Here is a 24,455-nt window from a genome sequence, read left to right as displayed (position 1 = left end):
CCTTCGGTGCTTGGATCGGATCACCGTGAGTACGACTCCATCGACCGCGTTCATAGTAACGCTTCGGCTTTGCGATCTTCTTCAACGGTATAAAGATGCTCTCCCTCACTCGTTGCTAGCTTCTCCTAGATTGATCTTGGTGACACGTAGGCAAATTTTGAATTATTACTACGTTCCTCAACAGACCGACACTTGGATCCGGAGACGATCCCACTTCGAGCGGTGCGGCGGTCGGCGCGGGCGCATGCGGAGGAGGTGAGGTGCCAGCGGGAGCAGCTGACGCCACAGCAGCGGCGCAACCCCTCTACACTACGGAATCCCCCGACTCGTATGCCTGGTTCCATGGGAGCACGAGGAGCAGTGCAGGCGTGGCGTTCGCGGCGTGGTGGCTGGACCGCCGCCACCCCTCGTCGTGCGTGAAGAAGACCAGGAGGAGGAGGAGGCGGTGTACCATAACGCACTGGAGACCGTCTTGCGTACGAGCGAGGAGGAGGCGCGCCTCAGGAAGGAGGAGGAGGAGGAGGCCTACAAGAAGCAGCTGGCGAAGGCCATTGCGCTCTCCGTTGCCGATGATGCAGTCGTTCCACAACTGGCCCCGTCGCCCCCCGCCTCAGGCGTGAGATGTACGCCTGGGACGGGGTGGTGCGCGAGTGGGTCAGCGCGCCATCCGTCTGGTTGGGTGCGACGTCAGAGCAGGAGGCGGCCTACCTCGAGTACTAGCGACAACGACGGGTGTTGGATGAGGACGCAGAGGCCCGACGAATCGAGCTCATGGAGTGCGAGGCCGAGGCTCAGGAGGAGGAGCGATGTGCTGCCTAGCAAGCGCCGGTGCAACTACCGGTGAACGACGTCGCCGCTGTTTGGGAGACGGTGTTCCCTAGGCTGGCCCGGCGCCGACGCTCGTCGACCTCAACGGTCCCGACAACGACGACGAAGAGGAGGAGGACGCCTAGGGCAGCGCGCCTCCTTGTTTTTAATTTATTTTAAATTTCATGTTTTAATGTAATGTGGACTATCGCTTTTAGGCCGGCATTAATATTTAATTAATGGTTTTATATTTTTTTAAATGTCTTTTTCATGCCACCTAAAAAAGGATCACCGGACGTGTTAAACGCAAACGTCGATCTAATTATAAAAACGAATACGAATATCCGTTAAATTTATTCAAACGAATAAAATACGGACAAAAACGACGTTCCTCTGGATTGGAGTTTTCTTACATCCCGAGCGCGAGTTGCGCCCCCCGCGCGCGAGTGACGCGGAGCCTTGGCTCAATGGTTGCGTCGTCAACAAGGCCTCTGTTCCACCAATTTACACACTTGGACGGAGATGTTGTGGAGTTGCGAAGCCGCTCTCGCTCCGTAATCCTGTGGCTACGGTACGTTTGCATTTAGTCCGGCAGTCCGGCAAGCATGGGCTCCACTCCAGCACATGTGCAGTTTGACCAAAGAAGATAAGTAAGTGGTGTCATCAAATGGGAGTGTGAGGCTACGAGTACGAGCCCATGGCCATTATTCCTTGACTTGTCAACAACACTCACAGTAGGAGTAGGACACACCATACGTCCCTGTTCCCCCGTCCGGATTCATGCACTGAAATTTCTGCCAAGATCCCACCACGACTATTACCGATTGCATTATTGCATCTGCATATTTCGCCGCGCGTCCACCGGATTTTCGCCGCCAGCCGAGCCTATCATGCACCGTTCTGAGATATTTATCAAGGTGGAGAGATCTTGACGAGCTTCCTCCTCGCCCGGTAAACCCCACACCAGAGGAGAAGCACTGCAACTGCAGCTTACCAGTACACCATCTCAATTCACGGAAGCTCACCATGGCCATGGCGACGTCTCCTTCCCCTAAGAAGGTACTGCTACACTCTCCCACAAGTCCATATGGTCACTGCATGCTCTGTAGCACATAATGCAAGGCATGGAGGAGACCCACTGCCCGGCGCAGCCTGACTGACCTCTCTAGCTACGTTGCGCGACAAGCAGGTGCTGCTGCCGATCGTCGCCGGCACAGAGCCGATCGAGGCGTCCATCCCCATCGACATCCTCCGCCGCGCCGGCGCCGACGTTACCGTCGCTTCAGCTGGCGACGCCCTTCTCGTCGAGATCATGTACGGCGTCAAAATATTGGCCGACGAGCTCCTGGCTGACTGCGCCGCCGCTTCCTACGACCTCATCGTCCTCCCCGTACGCATGGATATGCATATGCATATACTGCCTTCATTTCTACCGTCCGTTTTTAAATTCTTGTCTTTTAAATATTTTTACTATGAACTACATATAAATGAATATACACATAATTTAAAATGTAAGTTCATTCGTTTTGCTTCTTATGTAGTCTGTAGTTGAATGTTGAATCTATACAAAGACAAATATTTAAAAACGAAGGGGGATTATATATCCATATTAACTTTGCAATAATCCTACACCTACGGTCAGGTTACACAAGTTTACCAGACATTTCAAAAAAAATATCTAGTAGGGGTGAGCCCGTTGTATATTCAGTACTAATCCCACATGATTATTTTGTCCATTAAATCCGTAATTAATAAGGAAAACTTTGATTTTACCACTCTAGTTTTTGCGTACGATGCTTATGTCATTCTAGAATTTAACATCTCATTTTTGTCGCTCTTAGCTTTTGACGATACATCATAAATGCCATTTCATGGCAACAAAAATAAATTTTATTTTATTTTTATCACGCTTAGCTTTAAACAATTTATCACAATTGCCACCCTGTTATTGTTTGTGCCATGGAATGACAACTGTGATAGTGTTATTAAAAGCTAAAAGTTGCAAAACTAAAATATCAAATTCTAGAGTGGCATAATCCAAGTGGGTAAAAACCGAAGTGATAAAAACAAAGTTTTTTCCTAATTAATACTAGTACTCTCTAGGTCTGTTATTACTGTTAACTTTGTCTTAAATCAAACTTTGTAAACATTATGCAAGTTTGTTGAATATTTAGTGCCAAATCAATATCATTATTTTTTTGAAACGTTGTCCCTTAGGGTCCGATTCATTAAAAACGTCGAAGAGAGTTGTCCAATTAATTAACAAAAAACCGCGCAAAAACCGTTACAACACATCGAAGAAAACAGGACACACAGGGCGACCTGGTAACCTACACAAGAACACACACATCGTTGAGGAGAGAGTGCCGAGGCATGCGTCGACCGATGCCACACAGTCCACAAAATGCGCCAACGGCCAGGCAGCTCCGACTTCGACGGTGAAAAATGCTGGGGAAAAGCGTTGGGCCTGCGTCGATCCGGCACCGGAACCGACCAACCCTTTCATGTCATCGTCTCCACAGAGACACCTCCTCTGCAGCTCCGACTTTAGGAAGACAAGTGAGGCACGGCGACCCCTTGAATACGCGAGATGAGACCGACTACCAAAGCCCAGCACCAGCCCAACTCCGTCCGAAGTCGCCATCGTTGCCACACAAGAAGTCACGCAACATCACATTGCCGAACGAACAGCTGCCGACCACAGTGCTGCGAGCGTCCAGCCCATGAAATGCACGAACAGGATCAAAGATCTTCAAGGCGACGCCCCCAAAGGGGGATTCGACGAGGACGACGCCGTCGCCTGACCCGATGCCGGGCCTTAGGCATTAACCCAAAGATCTTGAACCGAGGATAGGAGGCCGTAGATCTCCACAGAAACGCCTCCAAGGATGGAAACGATGCCCGCGAGGGCTGCCGCTACTGGTTGGCAACAACCGGGCAAGTTTTCACCCGGAGCATCTCGAACACCACCCCACGCATCGTAATCCGCTGACTCGCTTGCCTCCCATGCAGCCACCGCGTTGTCGCCGCACAAGAGCCACCACGTACCTCGCCGACAACATGCCGGGGCAGATCCGGCCACAACCGGATTGATGTCTAGCCTCTCGCTACAACCCCAACAGCGTGCAGCCAACGAACGGACGAGGCCCCTCCAGGCCCAATGGCCCTACAAGCCCGTAGGCGCCAGATCTGGAGCCTGCCGGAGCCAGGCTTGTCGGCAGCCGCCTCGGAGCCCCACGCCAGGCTTGTCGGCAGCCGCCTCGGAGCCCCACGACCGACCGAAGCCAAGCATCAGGGGGGCAATGAGCAGCGCATCTGGAGCCGCACCACCGGAGGCCGAAGCACGCCGTCGGGAACGCCACAACTCCTCAATCGGTCGAGTCACCACACCAGGGGAGCAGAGCGGAGAACTCCTGCCTCGTCGCTGAATGCGCCGCCATGCCACGGGAGACCATCACGGGCAAAAGACCAGATGCCGCGTCGTGAAGCAACCTCCTGCAGCCGGAGGCGAGGAGGGTAGGAGAGGAGGATGAAGGGCTGGGTTAAGGGATCGGGGGCGCCCCCGGTGCTGCTCGCTCTCAGCGAGCAGCACGGGAGCGGGCGGGAGAGAGTGGTAATGTCATTATATTCATTATCAAATATATTTTCACGTAATATATTTTTGTTACATTATAAAAGTCTATATTGTTTTCCTATAATTTTAGTCAAGCTTGTAAAGTTTGATTTAAGATAAAACTCATATCCAAACAATTAGGAGGGACCTTGGCACACCGATAATGAAAATTCTGGTCTACCTTTTGACGAGTCTCATGTCTCGGCTCATCTGGGCATGCATGAGTTTTGACTGTCTATGAATGATGTAGGGTGGTGTTCCTGGCGCTGCGAATCTCGGTGGTTGTGCGACGTTGGAGGGCATACTGAGGAAGCACGTTGAGAAGGGAGGACTCTACGCCGCCATATGCGCTGCACCGCCGCTGGCGTTGGCGTCCTGGGGCCTACTCGACGGACACAAGGTATGCTTGGGGCATATGCATTTTTCACGACTCTTTACTCGTAAGGTGGAGTGATCCTGGTATTTATATGATTACATTTATTTATACATTGGTATTTGGTATATTGTTGAGTGTTGCTAGGTATATTGTTGAGGGTGCTAAGACTGTTATACTTCGCGTCATCATAAGTTAGACAAGTTTGAGTGGGTTAGTCTCCTGGTTGGCTCCCGCCGTACTTCTGGCATGATTTTATTTTCCTTCAATCTAAGTCATGTGTGTCATTGACTTGTGATAGTTTGACAAGATTATCTCAAGTGTGACAAATTGTGACACTACTTCGCTACCCTAACCTTAGTTGTGTATGACAAAAAAGTGTGGCATATATATGTTGGCAAACTTAGTATATGAATCAGTCTTACGTTCCACTCCTACATGTACCCGGTTTGATTTGCCGCATCATGATTAGATTTTAATAAATGTAATATATTATGTGCGCTATTTTTTTTCTTAAATAACTGGGAGGGACCTCGGCATATTGATTGCGGAATTGTTACAACACCGCCTAAAAATTATAATTACAATTAAGTCCTCCCTTTTTGCAAAGAAGACCCCAAAGATACAACCAACAATGCAATCCAGTGCTTATCCAAACAAAGATATCGTTGGAGAGACACATCCCATCATCTATGATCAATTCTCTATCAACAATGGGCACAAAGAAGAGTCCTCCCACTAACACTAGATATTCCTGTTAGGATCATCTTCGGTTTCGATATTCGAAGTCGTGATCAAAGGAGGATGATGAATCACCAATAAAGCATGCAATCCCCACAAAGCACCATGCCCTTTCTCCTTATGTCCCTATGACGGTAAAGTAAGAGGGGAGATGGAATCATGGTTGATCAATCTGATGGTTACCAAGCTTATATAAGTAGCAATTGCAAGATCCACCTCCCACCGCTCCCATGTACCATGGAACGTTGACCGAAAGAAGGACCAAACTACCCATCGATGTTGTTCGCATTTATCAAAGAGTAGATCCAATGCAACATCAAGCCAAATGCCAAAAGGATAAAACCTAACCCAGACCTAAGCTTACTATCTATAACAACGATCCATCCACCTCTCCCATCCCCACTCCAGCATTTGACGCCGCTAGAGGAGGAGTGGTGACAAGCCAGGGAACTCTATGCAACTCCCAAGTACACCAGATGAGAGAGAAAAGGAATGGGAAATGGGAGCTACGTGTTAGAAAGTTGATAATGACTTTGGTGTGTAAGAACAGAAAAGTGAAAGGTATGTGGAAAACCATTTTAAATCATAGTCTCATACAAATATGTAGCTTTATACCATAAACTTTTCGTTATACTCCCTCCTTCCCAATATGTAGGGTGTGCAAACTTTTCGCGTGAAAACTAACGCAATGTTAGTTACTTAGCCATGGTAACATAAAGTTTGCTCCACAATATCCTTTGACAAACGTGTTTGGTTTACCCATGGTTAGGAATGGTCAGCTTATATTGACTCTACAAGAGAGCATATCAGTATTTGAGTGCTAGCACACCTTACAATTTGGGATTTTCTGAAAAACCTTAGACTCTTTAAGATTGTGGAAAGGAGAGAGTACTTTATGATGTGGTTGATTCACAATTAATCACATCACATAATGTTTGATCATGTTTGTTATACTTACGATATAGTTGCAAAAAAGGGATTGTGTCTCAACTCAATAAAGCTTGATTCTGATGAAGAAGAGGTGTAATCACGCCACATATCACAATGAGCAGTGTGGACACTCACTTGCCGTATAACTAAATATGTGATTTTTACTAGATTATTTCACTCAATGTTTAAGCATGCAAAAATAATGCACACACAATACTATGGTCTAGTAGTTGTATGTTCAGCAATCCATCGGTGTGACGCACACTTAATTCACCCAACTGACGTCTCGATGTGCTTTTTTGAAAAAAGCCATATGACAAACATCGTATGTGTTTTTTAGGAAAAGGGGAAGGCGCACAAGGCACCAACTATTTCATTCCAAATGAGGGTTTAGCATGAATTACATAGCCATGGCAATCTAGCTGAATGAGCAAATGAAAAAAACTACAAGACGATTGCATGTGAGCCTGATTAATGCACGCAAATACAAGCTCCTCAGAAGTAGATAGGGCCTCATGATCACAATCGTGGGCAACACCATTAAGGTCCCTCTTAACATGATAAACAAAAGAATTTATTTTTTCAGTTTTTCAAAAGAAGGCAGTCGAATGGTGCCTCACATCCCATCTAACATCAGGGGAAGTGATGCTCCTAGTAACATCAGCTGTGGCAAGACTAAGATATTAGTATAGAAAGTTGCACGTTGTATGTTCAGTTTATTAGCCACCATTGTTGCAAATTTGAGAGCAAATGACCTTGCTATCAAAGGAGAGCTGGCTTGTTATGCGTACATCTGAATCAATATCTTCTGGTTGCCTTCGCCACTAGGGAGATCGAGAAAGATACCAATTCCTACTACGTGTTAAAGATGACCTGGCATGGATTGATGCTTCCAAGTAACATCACAAAAGATTTGGGGACCTGGAAAATATTAGATCACAGGAGAGAGTAGCACCCATCTATGGACATCCATGATCTAAAGTGAGAAGTGTCTAGTCCTGCACACCCAATGGAGTGGTGCTTTGTTGATGTTCCCATTTATAATGAAGAGTAATTGCTTCCTCCATTTGATGAACTTGATGAGGAGCCTTGTTCTTTCTCTGAAAAGTACAATAATTCCTAGTCTTTCATGTAAACCTAAAAAAGCTAAAACATTTTGCATAGAATCATAAGGATGATTTATAGATAATATGTGCTTGAGTGAAGATTGAATGGTGTCATGGCCTTGAACAAGAAGATCTGTCTTCAAAAACCAAGGTGAAGAATACCATGTTTCTTGGGCAGGGAAAGAAGAGATGAAATTCATCCTCAGGTTGATCACATCTACAACATGTTTGACTAACGTGAACAGATAATTTGCTACTCCCTCCGTCCCATAACATAAGAACGTTTTCACAATAGTATACTGTAAAAAACGCTCTTATATTATGGGACGGGGGAGTAGCTCTCATACGTGTTGGAAGAGCTTTCCTAATTAAGCTCCAAGCCAAAAAAAAAATCCTTGGGGGAATGGACCTATCTTTCCATACCTGATGAAGGATGTTTTCTGTTTATTGGGAAATCTGTCTTATTTGATTGGCTGGTAAAACCTGTAGATCCTGCAAATAGATCTTGTATGCACTTTTTCAAATTACATTTACCGATAGGAGTAAGATCCAATAATAGAATGTCAGGCCCATAATCTTGGATAATGGGAGCTTGAATGATGACTAAAGCAATGGGTTGAGAGAAAAAAATTTTATGAATGAGAGGTTCATTCCAAGATTTTGGTTGGGCAACCAAAGATCCGCCACTTTGGCAAGATATATCTAATTTGGTGGTCGCATGATAAAATGGTCATACATGAAGGTCCAATGAGTGCACCTGAGGGTGCTTCCGTGTGTAACATGATAAAAGGGACGTGCCTTTACTTTGGGAAGCATTTTTAAAATTAAAATCCAAAAAGAAAATTTAGGGATATTAGAGCTTGCCGTCCAAACGAAGGAGTGTGTGAGATATTTTGATTTGAGAACAAGATGAATATCAGAGTTGGGGGTGTTCACTATTCTCCAAGCTGCAACAATAATGATACACTGGTTCATAGCCTACAAGTTTCTAATGCCTACTCCGCCTTCCTCTTTTGAAGTACAAATGGATTTCAAATCTCAAAGACACAGACTTTTCGACTCCCTACCTTTGGCTACCCCTTTCAACCAAAAAAATTCTAATAATGGTAGTAAGTTTCACAATGAAAGTTTTAGTAAAGAGGAAGTTTGACATAAAATAGACATGAATCATAGAAAAAATAGACTTAATGAGCTAAAGTCTTGAAGCATGAGAAATAACATTAGCTTTGTAGCCTGGAATCTTAGCAACAAATTTGTCGAGAACGAAATTGTAAGCTACAGTTTTGTTCTTAGGAGTGAGGATTAGTGATGATCAAGTTGAGAAAAAAGAAGCATCCATATCATTAACAGGGAATATAGCCTTAATGTTTTGAAGAAGAAAAAATATTAACATTAGCACTAAATATAATAACAAATTTGGACTAATTAGGAATCTTACGAGAGGCATGACATAAGTGAGAAATGATTTGGGATATGGAATTTTCTTCCAGCCAACTTGCTTTACCACACACAAGAAGGTCATCCGCAAACAACAAAGAGTGAATAGAAGGGAAATTTGGTCCAAGAAGGATTCCTTCCAAGTTGTTTGCAACCATAGCTTCGTTAAGAGAGATAGAGAGTTTATTAAGGGCCAACACAAAGAGATAAGGGGACAAGGGGCACCCCTGTCCAGTGCCCCTAGAGCTTCTGAAGCACTGAAAATCTTGACCATTGACAATGACAAAGAAGAAAGGGGGAAATATGCAAGCATAAATTAGATTAATAAAATGATGATGTAGTCCTTTACGAGCAAGAACCGAAACAATGAAGTTCCATTCAATATGATCAAATGCTTTTGCAAGGTCAATTTTCAACATAAAAGCTTCATCCTTGCAAGCTTTAATTAAATGTAAAATAGTGAGTGATTACTTGAAAAATTATGATATTGTCAGTAATCCTTCTACCCTCTATAAAGACTTGTTGAGCTGGGTTGATATAGTCAGGCATGTGAGGCCTAAGTCTATTGGCAAGAGTTTTAGCAATAATTTTATGAATGATATTGGACAAACTAGTGGGCCTATAATCAGTGGGGAATAGGAACAAGCTCCTTAGGAATAAGGACAATATTAGTATGGTAAATGTGCGCAGAAAGAATACATGTATGATAAAATTGTCTTACCAATGTAGTGACATCATCTCCAATCCATTCCCAAGTGGCAAGGTAGAATTCAACATTAAATTCATCTGGCCCGAGAGAAGCATGTAATTTCATGTCCTTAAGGGCATTCAAGATTTCTTCTTTGTCTAGAATAGAGTATGTGTTAACATTCGAGTGAATAGCCAATTGAGTTGCCAAGTACGATGTGCATGCATCAATGTTATGAGAGGATAAAATATACTTAAAGTAATTCAGAAAAGTAGTAGCAATGAATTGACATTTGAAATGAGTAAAATTATTCTCATACTTAGTGTACACAATTGTGTTTCTCCTCCTCCTTTTCAGAACTACTTGTTGAAAAAAATCTAGAGTTCCTCCTACCATATTTGGCCCAACTTTTCTTAGCTCTCTGCTTATAAAATTAATTAAGCTTGATAAGGTTCCTCTCATACCTAGTAGTGAGAGTACTTTCCAATCTATGACCTTGGATATGGATGGGATTCATTTGAATTTGATTTACTTGACCTTGCGTTTCCCGCAACTCTTGTTGTAGTGGTTTCTTATTTCTACACCATCGTTTCAGAGATCCTGCAAGAGAGTTAGTCCTAGCAGAAAAAATATAAATTCTAGTTATATTCCAAACAAATTTAGCATATCTGAAAATAGTTTTCTAAAAACCACCCGTTTTAAAATTTTAAAGACTACCTGAACATTGAAATTGACCATCAGTAGATATTAAAATGGGTACATGATCGCCTAAAATAATAGGAAAATTAAGAAATTTGATGAGATAAAGCATGCCCACTAGGATTAACAAGGCAACAATCAAGGAGTTGCTAAACAAGATTGGAAGTATGATGCCTATTAAGCCAAGTATACGCAAGATCACTGTAACCAATATCAAAGAAACCACAATTCTTGATCAAAGCACGAAACACAAACATTCGACGATAATTAACATTGGTACTCCATTTGCCCATATCATACAAAAGCTCATTCAGACCACCCATACAGATCGTAGGCTTGCACACGTTATCATACACAAAATTTGCAGCCTGCTCCTGGATGGTTCTAGTTTGATGGTGGTAGGGGTCACCGTATGTACACACTAATTCAAACTCCATACCAAAGGCCCCATGAACTACATTAGCTAACATAGTATAAAAGGTAGCGTTATGAGTATTAACTTGCAGCTCATCATTCCACATCAGCCACAATACTCCGGACGATCCTCTTGAAGGAAACCTTAAACCCTAACCCTAAGACCTAAACCCTAAACCTTAAACTCTAAATGTCATATATGTAGTAGGGATCTTAAGCATGCCACCTCAACATGCATGGGAAAAGCCTCATTCCCTTTCCGTTGTATGGTCGTACCAATCTCCAATAAATATCTTATAACTATACATTAATCTAGTATATTAAATTATATGTAATTTTAGTTCTAGTTCTCGTATAACTTCTTGAGTGAAAAGGTTTTAATTATCATATTATTAATCCAAATATTCATGACCGAAACAACCAAATCTTATTGAATTATATTGCAACCAATTACCAACACATGTATATCGTCTAGTGTGGATAAACCTGGTGTTGTTTTTCTTGTTTCTTTATTCTTATGAAACTATACAGCAGCAACCTACAATTTTGTGAAATTATAATCCATTAACAATTTCCTATCTCACTCATGTTCACACTAACCAACACCCTTATTAATTATCTAGAAAATATTACACAAAAACTAAGTTTACATTTAGGTTCACACAAACAAAAGAACTGCAATTGTATAAGAAAAAAGAAAATTGTACAGAATAAAGTGCAAATGCACAATTTTATAATAATCTAGTAGTGCCATGACTAATAAGCAAAAAATAATTAAAAAAATATACTCACAAAAAGAAAATTAAAATGACCAACTACTGACATGCTTAATATACACAAACAACTACATAAAGGAAAATAAAACAGATGGCAGAAATAAAATACTCTAAACTCTTTAAAATGGATGTCGAACTCTTTTATTGCGGGGGTGCCAAAGTATTTCATATAGGTATCTCATAATGGCCACACGTGTGGGCGTTAAGGGGTATTGCCCACACGTCCTGTGTGGTGTGTAAGGGAAACAACCCACACGTAAAATAGCTAACGTCCACACGTTCGGCCTCCTACCTCACGACCCGCACATCCGGCTTGCCACCTCGCGGTACCGCGTGCCCCCGCGTGACAGCTCCACTCAGTTGCCATGTAACACTGGAAAGATATGGCAACTGACAAACATGCGGACACGGTCAGTTCCACTGAGTTGCCATGTAATACTTGGAAGACATGGCAACTGACAGGCATGCAGGCACGGCTAGTTTCACTCAGTCGCCATGTAACACTTGAAAGACATGACAACTGGCAGGCATGCGGGCACGACAGTTCTACTCAGTTCTCATGGGGAAGACATGGCAACTGACAGGCATGCGGGCACGACAGTTTCACTTAGTTGCCATGGGGAAGACATGGCAACTCACATGCATGCGGGTACGGCAGTTCCACTCAGTTGCCATGGGGAAGACATGACAACTGACACGCATGCGGGCACAACAGTTTCACTCACTTTCCATGTAACACTAGGAAGCCATGGCAACTTACAAGCATGCGGACACGGCCAGTTTCACTCAGTTGCCATGTACACATTGGAAATACATGGTAAATCATACGCATGCGGGCATGTTGGCGTGGCGTCAGTTCCACCACACGTCAGGTTGGCAGCCGTATGTGGGCGTGCGCGAAACAGGTGTGTGGGCGAACTCCTTAAGGCCCACACACCAACCCCTTCCTACATGGCACAAAAAACTGCCAAAAAATTTCAAGATTAATGCAAACCTTATACAAAGAGAGATCCATGTGTGTGGACGGTTTGCAAACGCCCATATGTGTGGGCGTTATCTTTTCCCTTTATATAAGCATGCAATGTGCATCATAGGTTTTTTTAGTTTGATTATTGTGTGAAATAAATAAGGTGGAACTTGGTAGGTTTAAGCTCCCCGCAGGCGACCTTTCTTTTGTCCATTATAGTTTTTAGAACGAACACAATCTTTGTGTTGGTCTAATGGCTCAAACATTGTCGTAATGTGACAACTACATAACGTGGATTACGGATGCCAACTTACACACGTGATTCCTTTGATCTCCCCCGTTTCCCTAAATTTCCTCACAATAGTCGTACGTAGGTTGATTGAATTTATGATTTCAGTAACTCAAACTTTTGGGTGGAGAAACGGTTGAAGGAAGAAGATAGAAAGATGAACGTTAGATCTTAATCTAATGGCCTAGAAAATTGACTCATCCAAAATAAATTTCCTGGCGACTCATGTATAACTGGTCCCAAATTTGATGATGGGCCCCATGACAGGTAATTTTGCAGGGAATATTTGTAAGTGTAGCAAAGCATACTAGGGCCGAGTTCTTTTGCGGGGATTCTCCCAGAATCTGACCCCTCCCCAGCTTCTTCTAGAATCTTGAAGCCTTATTCATTTTACAATCCTATCTAGTTAGGGTCTAATTAACTGGGATTGTAAAACAAATGAGGGCCAAAGATTCTGAGAGAAGCTGGGTAGGGGTCGGATTCTCGAAGAATCCCCAGATTCTTGCAAAAGAACTGGGCCTAGATTGTCCGACGGAAGCCACTAATACTTTAGGGAAATCATTTTTTGCGTACATAGATTATGGTCCCATATTGTTTGATAAATGTTGCTTTGCTACTTAAAAGGTTTAATTATTACATCTAACCTATGCATAACTAAAATGCGTACAGCCAAATCAAGTCCATCAGAAAATAAAAAAGATGAAATACAAGTAATCATGACAAGACTATGACGCCTAAACCGTGGAGGGCCAATCCTAAGATCATGCTGTCTTTCATATCGGATAAAAGTATTTCTCGCCCTATTCTCCAAACGTGTACACAACTTCATAAACAAGTATCGCTGCACACGTTGTAGAGACGACCATAAAGAGAGCGGACCGGTACATCCGTAGATAACCTACATAAGAGAAGTGTTTTTATCGTTAAAAATATTATCAATTCTACATAACCAAAGCGACCAAACCTTATCAATATATTTAGAAACCGTAGATAACTCACTTTGAGAAGAATTCTAAACCTATGATCAATTCCACGTAACCAGTTGCTAATTATATTACCAACACTACATGGGGATACTAGCAATAAGCTACTCGATACTCACCATATAGATCGAATCAATTTGCAATGAAAAAACAAGTGTTTTATTGTTTCGTCCAGTTGAAAAGAACATTTTACGTATTTCAATGCCAGTTCCTCTTAATAAGGTTATCACACAAAGTTTTTATTCTTAAGTTTTTATTCTTAAGTGATATCTTCATATTTCAAATCTTCTTATTTTCATCAACTATCACGCAGACCGGATCAGAGCTCTATACGTTGATTCCACGGTGAATTGACCACTCAGGTGTTGGTTCCAACGAAATTCATCGGCTCCTTGTGATAGTTGTACTTTGGACATTCTCTATAACAAAGAGTTCCATGGTTCTAGTTGGAACGAATTACACCTTTTCAGAATGTTACATTTGGCGGAAAGGATTCCTGAACCATGATGGTAGTATCATTCTTGCAACGCATAATATTGTGTAGAGTCGGAAATTGTTCTTGAAGTGCAGCATTGCCTAGCCACCCATCCTTCCAAAATCTAATTTCCGACCTGTCTTCAATAGTGAAGGATCCATAGGGGAAGAAGTATTTCTTCGTGGCCATTAGACCCGTCCAAAAGTGTGAGTCCCCAGGATTTCAGTTTATTTGAGACACTGCCTAGGTGCCCACATATTTTCTTCTTAGGAGGGTTTGCCATACATCATTTTACGTCGACAGCTTAAACAACCATTTATCGAGCAGACATATTTTTAACCTCAAGGAGTGCCCAGCCCTCCTTGGTCTATGGGATGACAAACCACACTTCATTAGTGAGTCAATTTTTTTTCACTATCTTCTTGCCAAAAGAATCTTGATCGGAAATAATCCAATCGATGTAAAGATCCTTTAGGTAGTCGGGAAAATAAATCATATATAGTACCATATTAATTAGTACTGGATTTATGAGGACAAATTTTCCACATTGAGGTAGCAATTTAACTTTCAAACTTCTCAATCTTTTTTGTAGTCTTTTCTCAACGTGTTTTTATTCTTTCTTTGTGAGTCTCTGATAATGTATCGATATCTCCAAATGATCAATTGAAAAATGGCCTAGCCCGCAGCCAAACAAAACAGCATACATGTGAGCCTCATCTTGGGCCTCGTCGAAACAAAATAATTTACTTTTATGAAAGTTTATCTTTAGACCTGGAAGGTGCTCGAATGCTGATAATATTACTTTCAGATTCCTCGCTTTCTCTAGGTCATGCATAAAGAGAATCGTATCGTCGGCATATTGAAGGATAGAGAATCCACGATCACCAAGATGTTTAACTACCCCGTCAATTTGATCATCAACCTTTGCAAGCTCAATCATGACAACTAACATATCAACCACTATACTGTATTAAATAGCATGGGTGATAATGAATCATCTTGTCTCAGCCCTTTCTTCATTTGGAAGTAGCGGTCAATGTCTTCATCTTCATTGACTTTAAATGGCCACCCTACCTTTAAAAACGAAGTTATGGATGAGAGCGCGCCATTCTGCAGAGAGGCCTTTTATTGTGAGAGCTTGTTGAACAAAAGACCACTTAACTTCATCACAAGCTTTATCAATATCAATTTTGAGTACTACCGCATTCAACTTCTTCCGATGTAGTTCATGGACTGTTTCATGAAGGATTACCACCCCATCTCGGATGTTTCTACCTTGCATGAGAACAATCTGGGAAGGATGAACCGCATGGTCAACCACCGAGTTTATCCTAATCATTACAACTTACGTGAATATTTTACAACTAACATTAAGAAGGCACATAGATTTATATTATTGTATCCTTATAGTCTCAACAAACTTTGGTAATAAAATTATCTCACTAAAGTTTAGTCGAAACATTTCTAGATGTCCACCATGGAGGTGGCGAGACAAATCTAGAAGGTCTGGTTTAATAACCTCCCAGAAGTTTTGATAGAACTCAGTTGAAAGACCGTCCGAACCACGGGACTCGTTGTGTTCCATTAAGAAGACCGATTTCTTTACCTCCTCCTTGGAGTAAGGGATTGTTAGAAGGTTATTTTTCTCAACAGAAACCAGGGAAATACCATGTGTTCGGGGCTCATCCATGGAGAAGTTACCTTCTTTTTAAGCTCCAAAGAGATTTTTATAACAATTAGTAATATAAGTTTTGAGTTGCTCATGACATTCAATCAAACCCTCCTCTTGTATAAGAGAATGAATATGTTTCTTCTGGTGTCTGCCATTGGCTAAAAGGCCTGATGTCCATCTCACAATAATTTGAATGTAGAACTGAAGACGCACAATTCCTTCTTCATGAGGAATCCAATCGAAGAGAAGTGAGCATCATAATAGCTTGATAAAATAAGTATTTAGTATAAGAGGACGTTGGCGTCAATTATCATGCCTCTAACGGCTGAGGACGAGGAGTATCTAGTATTCGAGTCCAATTTGAGAATAAACTGAGAGTTTGAATGCCGATACCCTTTGAGCTCCTCTTCTCTCAGAAGTCGAGCTATTTTTCATTCAGTTCACTCTTTAACTCAATTTCATGTTTATATAGTGGTTGAACCTCAGCCAAAGCTTCTAAATTGTCTATAATAGATGTGGGATGGATCTTCTCTTTTTTGAAAATACAGGGAATATGCTTAGCCCAACCACCCAAAAAAAATTACGCATTCCACGTATTTTATTATTTCATTTGATCATTGGAGTCGGCCCGGCAATAGGTTTCTCCAAATGCAAAATTCAAATTTCATAAAAATTTGTATTTTTAACATTTCAAAAAATTCTGAAAAAATACGTAGATAGATGAAGGTATAATACATAAGTGTGTAATTTTTTCAAGACTAAATACGTTGAAATGAGAGTTGTAAAAAAAATCCGAGGCTTTTTAACGCATGATACTATTCTTATCCTAGACCGTGAATTCGTCTTTTTATATAGGTTCAAAGTATTTTGCCTGAAATTTTACACACACGGATCACATCCTTGTTTATTTGTATTGTTTTCAGATTTTTTTAAAGCCAATTTTTTTTTAATCTAGAATTTTTTTAAAATCAGGCATCCGTGAAAGCCGAGACCCAAAACGTCATTCTCCTATAGTCATGCCAAATAGTATGTCCCCCCCCCCCCCCCCCCCCCCTAAGCGGACATGAAATCGGTGAAGTTTATTCCCCCGGAAAAACGGTTAACAAGAGTTATCAAGAAATCACATCTACCAGTTTCAATAAATAGCCAAAGATTCGAAATTGATTATGTTCCCATCTTTATAATCATCCAACAAACGCTTCTCTACTTAGGCTACGGGTCATCCCTGGTTCGTGGAGAAGTTCCCTCCTGAGGTGACCGCCGTGGACGCGAACGTGGTGGTGGACGGCAACGCCGTGACGGGCACGGGGCCGGCGACGTCGATGGAGTTTGCGCTGGCTTTGGTGGAACAGCTCTACGGGAAGGAGAAGGTCGAGCAGATCACTAAACTAATGGTGCGCTTTCTTATCAACTCGATTGTCTCCTCAAATTGCGAGGTGGCAGCACTTTTCTCATCAGCTGCACTACCATATTCTGCTATGTTTTTTGTTGTTGTTTAGCTTGTGAGATACGAAGGTGGGTACAGCATGAAAGAACTCAACTCGGTCCAGTGGCACTGCAGCGGCACACCCAAGGTCAGGTACTCTGCAAAGCGCGCAGGCAGTACTGGTATTCTGATATTTCACTCCTGGATCATGAACTTCTCTTAGACCCATCGCCTCCGATTCTTGGATCTTCAGGTTCTTCTTCCACTAGCCAACGGCAGCGAGGAGATGGAGGCAATAACAATCGTGGACGCGCTGCGCAGAGCCAACGCGGACGTCATTGTCGCGTCCGTCGAGGACGGCTTCGATGTCACCGCGCGATACGGGACGAGAATCGTGGCCGACGTGATGCTGGACGAGGCCGCCGATCGGGCGCCGTTCGATCTGATCATCGTGCCGGCGAGTGGCATGCAAGAACTTCAGATCGTCCTAGTGCACATACGTACGCTGGTAGCCACTGATCGACTGATTGGCCTCCGTTTCTTTGATCAAACAGGGCGGCCTGCCGGGCGCGAAGACGCTGGGCCGCTGTGAGCAGCTCGTCACTCTGCTGAAGAAGCATGCGGAAGCGAACAAGCCGTACGGCGCCATCGGCGCCGCCACCGCCCATGTGCTCGAGCCCCATGGCCTGCTCAAGGTATGCGCTGATCGAGCTAGCCAGTACTCCAACCCGCTCACCGCGCGCTGACGCTTCGGCAGGATGCTGCAGGGCAGGAAGGCGACGACGTGCGCATCCATGGCCGGGCTGCTCGCCGACGATAGCGAGTGCGAGAACAGGGTGGTGGTTGACGGGAACGTGATCACGAGCAGGAGCCCCGGCACCGCCATGGAGTACGCGGTGGCCGTCGTCGATAAGATGCTGGGCCGCGACGAGGCGCGGCGACTGGCGGAAGGCCTGCTCTTCTTGGCCTGACCCCCCGTGGCCGTGTGGTGGAGCTTCACAACACAAGCTGTTGCCGCGCTGGCTCGCCTGATCATCCCGACAATAACAGCCGACAACAGTGGTGGTCACTGGTCATCATCAAATTAAGTCCCGTTCATTCGCACTGTTCACGGTCACTTTTACATTTAACATGTCATCAGGACTGTAGCCTCCACTGAGAGCGACTCCGAAGTCCGAACATAGAGGAGAACTACGCCACACCCGTACTGTGTTGTGTTTTGCTGCCGGGGCAACGGCGGCCACGAGGTGATGGTTCCGACGAGGCAAATGTGTGCCCATGCATCAAATCGCCCCTAAACGTTTGCATCACGTCGTTTGGACACTCTGGGCTCTGGGTCATTCAACATCGTGCACCCAACTTTCGTCGATCGGTCTGGATGTCTCAAATCCAACAAACACCAAACATGGTTGGAAAGTTTCCGACAGTCCGGACCTCCGGCATCCTACCCTCTTCCTCCCTCTCATTCCGTTCCAACTATCATTCCGCTTTTCGTGTCGCATTCATGCCTATTCAGAGCAGTCGGTCGCTGCCGCATACCAGCCGAATAGCGAGGCATTCACACCGGTGTGGCGATCGAGAAAGATGCTTTGGGCCGTCACTCCCGTCGCGTTAATGCCGGTTCAGAGCGGACGTGTCCAGGCAGGCCGACAGGACAACTTCCTACGAAATTCAAGTGGCGTATGTATGTCTGCTTGGCATTCACACTGGCACGACAAATGAGAAGCCAACTCTCGTGGAACGCATTCAAGTCATCGTTCTACATGCTCAATACCATCTAAAAATCGTCGGCCACAACACAAACCACACCATCTTCGAGACTCTTTTCCCTCTGTTCGAGTCGTTGAGGCGTCACCTCTTCCCTTCTTCCTTTGACCTCTGCGAGAAATGGACGGGACCCGGCGTGGGTGGTGGAAGACCCTTTTCTCGCAGAACCGCCATGAAATTGCGATCAAGGTGGACGCATGGCGTGCCCGACGCGCGGCTTGCATTACATCGGAGTCTGTGAGCTCTTTAGAGGAGGAGAGCTTGGACGAGGAGGACACGACGATTAAGGAGGAGGAGGAGCAGGCGCCCACACTGATTGTCGAGTTCACCCTACAACAAGCGGAGGCGCAGTACAACCTATCATGGTGGAGACGCAACTGAAGGAGCATGTATCACCGGATCCCAATGTTGCAGGAGGAGCATCGGTACAATCTGCAGCTCTTCGAGCACCATCGATTCGTGGAGGTCCAGGTTGTTGGCAAGTAAGCGAACAAGGAGGTCGTTGCAGTCATGCTCGTGGAGAATCTAGGCTTCTTGAAAGAGGAGCGCTGCGTTGTATGAGTTCGTACGTAGCGCCCACACCATCGAAAGCATAACTTCTTCCTAGATGGTTTGGTAATTAACAACATATATTTTAGTGGACTAATTATCCTATGAAGTATTTTATAGGAAAGTTCAATGAATGGATTTGCTAGGAATTGTGAGAAGAATCCCCTAAGATGCAAAGAACACCTATTGGGAAAAGCTTCAAGGTTCTACATTCCGTTTTACGTGAGCAGTCACAGTTAAATCCATAGGAAAGCCAATTCTATAAAAAGGGAATGAGGTACTCATAATGATCTCGTTGCTTAAGTGCTTAGAGATATGCCACCAAAAACCTCAACCGAATCTTCACAAATGATTCTCTCCAAAACCCTAAACTACCAAATTCGGTTGAACCAATATTTCCACTTCGGTCCCGCCGAGTTAGTCCTAGGAAGAACCCAAGCCAAACCCTAGCACCGAAGTAGAACATAGACCAGGTTTGGTGGAACCGAAAAGCAGTGACAAAGTTACCGGAATCGGAATGTTCAATTTTGGAATTTCCGAGTTCTATATTTTGGTGCCACCGAAGTACACGAGCTGCTTAGGTTAAGCTGAATTGGTCTCACCGAGATGTTTCCTTCAGTCTCACGAAAAAGCTAAAAGTTAGGACATTTTCCACTAGACGGTAAAACTGACTTTTCATTTCGGTCTTATCGAGTTGGGAAATAATGTTGTAACGATTAGATTTTTGGAGATGGCTATAAATGCCACCCACCCCTGTCTTTCGTAGAGAGAGCACTCAGAACATATCTACACTTCCACTGTTCATTTTCTGAGAGAGAACCACCTACTCATATGTTGAGATCAACATATTCCACTCCACCATATGAATCTTGATTTCTAGCCACCCCAAGTTGCTTTCCACCCAATAATCCTCTTCTACCAAGTCAAATTCCTAGAGAGAGTAATTGAGTGTTGAGGAGACTATCTTTTGAAGAGCAAGAGCAAGGAGTGCATCATCCATACACCATTTATTACCTTTTGGAGAGTGGTGTCACCTAGATTGGCTAAGTGTCGCTTAAGAGCCGCCAAATTGTGTGCAGTTGAACCAAGAAGTTTGTAAGGGCAAGGAGATTGCCTACTTCGTGAAGATCTACCCCAAGTGAGGCTAGTTCTTCTTGGACGTAAGTCATGATGGAATAGACGAGATTGATTCTTCGTGGACCCTTCATGGGTAGAGCCCTCTGTGGACTCGCGCAACCATTACAGTGTCTGGGTTGAAGTCTCCATCAACGTGGACGTACGATAGCACCACCTATCAAAACCACGCCCAAAAAATTTGTGTCTTCATTGCATTTGATAATCCAAACCCTCCTTCACTTACACTTGCAGTATCATTAGTTTTCGCTGCTATACTCATACACTTGCCTGTGTAGGGTGTTCTAGACTTGGTAATATCGCTAAAACTTGCCAACCGATAAATTTGGGAAAAGGTTAAGTTTTAATTTGGTCAAGTAGTCTAATCGCCCCCCTCTAGACACACTTTTGATACTGCAAGTGGTATAAGAGCTTTTGGTATCCATTACATTGGTTTCACAACCTAGAAGAGTACGGTGTCTAGTGAGGGAACTTAGCACAATAGAGGTCCATATTTCGATGGTACAAACTTTTCTAGTTGGAAGCATAAGCTGAAAATGCATATTCTTGGTCATAATCCTATTGTTTAGGTTGCCGTTCGTGTTTGCTTGCAAGGTGAATTCCTTGGAGATGGAAATGAACAGGATCATGAAGCAATCGCGGAAGAAATGAAGATGTTGCAACACAACACTCAAGCATGTGACATTCTATTGAACTCATCCCTATGCCCCCGAAGAGTTCAACAAGATAAGTTGTCTTGAGAATGCCAAGAAAATTTGGGATACCTTAGTTGATATGCACGAAGGAACAAAATTCGTCAGGGCAGCTAAGTTAGATGTGCTTACAAGTGAACTTGACAAGTTCATGATGAAGGATGGTGAAGGATTCACGGGAATGTACTGTAGGCTTGGTCTCATCACCAATGAGATTGCCGGCTTAGGATGTGAAGAGATGACCAACAAATTCATCATCAAGAATATCCTTATATCCTTGGATGGAAAGTACAACATCGTGTGCGCATTGATCCAAATGATACCAAACTGCATAGATCTCAGGCCCACATAAGTCATTGGTAGGATTGTTGCTCATGAAATGTCACTCAAGGACAAAGAAGAGCTTCACAACAAGTCAAGCGGTGCTTACAAAGCCACAAGTGATACTCTTGCAACTTCAAGTAACAATCTTGTTACCAATGAATGGATAAGCCTCATGGTCAAGAAATTCAACAAGTTTTACAAGAATATAGGCAAGTAAATAAATTCCAACACAATAGACACTTCTCAAATGAGTGCACGAGCCCTTCCAAAAGGAGAGATGGGTCACCAAGGAGAAAAAGTACATGAGATGAGTCACCTCGAAGAGAGAGAAGGAGTAGAGACGATCAATATGAATGAAGACCTTCCCGTAGAACCAAGGACTCAAAGAGAATGGAAAAGTACACCAAGAGCTACACAACAAAAAGACATCAAGTTCATGTTGGCGAATGGGTTTCTCGCTCCGACTTCCATGACCAATCCGAGAGAAGTTACCATTCGAACTGCGACTATAGTCAAGATGAAGGTGTTTCCGGACTAGCACGTGTATCATCCAACTACTATGATTTATTTGATTCAACAAATGAAGGGATTCAAAGTTGCTTCATGGCTAAAGTCCCCAAGGTTTCACATATTTGAGCTCTCAATGAATGATACAATCAAGCTACTCACTTGAGAACCCCCCCCCCCCTTGATAATACGACAATCTATCCAATAACCCGGTCTCCCAACTACCACCATGAGACTGGTAAAATAGGGAACCTATAAAGGGCAAACCTATACCTTGCACATAGTCCACTTGAGCTAGATGATGACGATCTTGACTTCCTCTAGTTGGACCACCTTTCTTGATTGCATTGGCTCGACGAAGACTAGCTGATTGCTCCCCCATACTCCACTATGGGTGAGCCACTTTTTGGCACATCTTCACAAGTCCATTGTTACCACAATGAACGACAAGCTTCAAGCATGATCTCTTCGTGATGCTCCACTTGAACTTGCACACCAGAGACCTGATGACGATCACCACTTGATGTCATCCTCCATGGGTTGTATGAGATCTTGCTATTGACGCAAGCCCATGGACACATACCTAACCCCACACAGGACTCTCACATAGACCATGGGTTAGTACACAAAGCGTAATGGACACTCCTTATCATACCATTGGATCACTTGATCCCTCTCGGTAAATCATGTACGCTTTGTGTGTTGATCAACTTGATTCACTCTTTGACTTAGTATTGATCAACCTTGAGACTTATCTTCTCTCTTCATAAAGATGATGTCTTGAAGGTAAACATGAATGTTCCCACAATCTTCTTCTTTAATACATTTGTCCATAGGTATTGTCATCAATTACCCAAAACCAAACTTGGGGCCACAATGTTCTAACAATCTCCCCCATTCTGGTAATTGATGACAATCACTTTTCAAGAGAGTTTATATAAGGAATTGAGCAGAGCCTTGCAAAGCAACAACCAATAATGCAAGAGAAGGAGATGCAAATGCTTTAGGACAAATCATAGTATGCAACAAAGCACTTGAAACTTCTCCCCCATTGACATCCAAAATTGGCGAAAAACATAGAGGGCCAATATAATATGCGTTCCTCCATAAAGTATGTATTTCTCAGAATACGAGTGCAATGAGATACACATATACAATGATAAACAGTTGGAGGAATACAAACTATATTTTGGATCCAAAGATTGCAAAAAGGATGATATGGCACAAAAACGTACTAAAGAGTTAAGCAAACAATCTAAAGATACCAATAGAAACGATCAATCACATGGTCCTACGAGCCACATGAATAAAATATATTATGATATGAGCATATGAGTGTTCTAAAGAACATAGAGAAGCTCCCCATGATTTGCGCATTATTTAGCTTTGTATTTGGATACAACGTGCACAAAGTAGGATGATCACTCCCCCAAAATCAATAAAAAGATATAACATATGCAAGTGAGAATAGCTAGGAAATAATGCATATCACTTGCAACATAAAAATGGTTGAGCAACATGAAAGAGGCAACTTAAAAATAGGCTCAACCAAAATGATGTGTGTGAGGCATGACAAAGCACTTAATAAGACTAATATAAGGGTGAGCATCAAGCATCAACATAGTCTTGATGAAATGAGACACAAAGTGCGAGACATATCCCCCCCACACACTACTAGCAAAAAGTGTTGACAAGCTTACTAATAATAAAATTAAAATCTAAAGATTATGAGAACCCATGGTGAAGATAGGAAATAATAGCCTTGTCAAGAGAAGGGATACCAATCGACATGGCATAACCCTTATCAACACAATCACGAGGAAAATAATCTTCACCGCTAAAGAGTGCATCAAGATGCAAGGATATAAGATCCACACTCAAGACAAATCCTTTCACGAAACCATCAACTAAATAAAAACGGAATGCATGGGTGGACATGAAAGAATAAAGGATAGCAACTAGAGATGTAACTTCTCTCCTGTGTAAAAGATTCTAGGTAGAAGACAATCATGATGATATATATCCACAAATAAGGATGTACACATGACACTACTAGGGAAAACCTTATACACAGAACATTAGCAAT

The 24,455-nt window shown here is 43.2% G+C and overlaps 1 protein-coding gene across 2 annotated transcripts; it reads left to right on the top strand.

Annotated features, from left to right (window-relative positions):
- The first annotated feature begins 1,529 nt into the window (after positions 1 to 1,529).
- Positions 1,530 to 18,706, top strand: LOC123443133 (protein DJ-1 homolog A-like). 2 transcript variants are annotated; one of them, XM_045119408.1, is made up of 8 exons: positions 1,530 to 1,866; positions 1,997 to 2,197; positions 4,671 to 4,820; positions 17,182 to 17,364; positions 17,470 to 17,544; positions 17,650 to 17,853; positions 17,951 to 18,091; positions 18,154 to 18,706. In XM_045119408.1, exons 1-8 carry the CDS (start codon positions 1,834 to 1,836, stop codon positions 18,214 to 18,216), a joined length of 1,050 nt encoding a protein of 349 aa, XP_044975343.1. In that variant the 5' UTR covers positions 1,530 to 1,833; the 3' UTR covers positions 18,217 to 18,706. The 2 variants fall into 2 exon arrangements, with proteins under 2 accessions (XP_044975343.1, XP_044975342.1); XM_045119407.1 differs by having other exon boundaries at positions 1,534 to 1,866; positions 18,164 to 18,706.
- Positions 18,707 to 24,455: the final 5,749 nt, after the last annotated feature.

The sequence above is a fragment of the Hordeum vulgare genome, chromosome 3H, assembly GCF_904849725.1.
Source record: "Hordeum vulgare subsp. vulgare chromosome 3H, MorexV3_pseudomolecules_assembly, whole genome shotgun sequence".
In the NCBI taxonomy this organism is placed as follows: domain Eukaryota; kingdom Viridiplantae; phylum Streptophyta; class Magnoliopsida; order Poales; family Poaceae; genus Hordeum; species Hordeum vulgare.
This window is presented reverse-complemented; position numbering and strand designations above follow the sequence as displayed.

Coding starts and splice junctions, on each gene's coding strand:
- LOC123443133 (XM_045119407.1), top strand. CDS start 1,834: ATGGCCATGGCGACGTCTCCTTCCCCTAAGAAG. Junction 4,821..17,181: donor GCCTACTCGACGGACACAAG/GTATGCTTGGGG, acceptor TTCTCTACTTAG/GCTACGGGTCATCCCTGGTT. Junction 17,545..17,649: donor ACTGCAGCGGCACACCCAAG/GTCAGGTACTCT, acceptor TTGGATCTTCAG/GTTCTTCTTCCACTAGCCAA.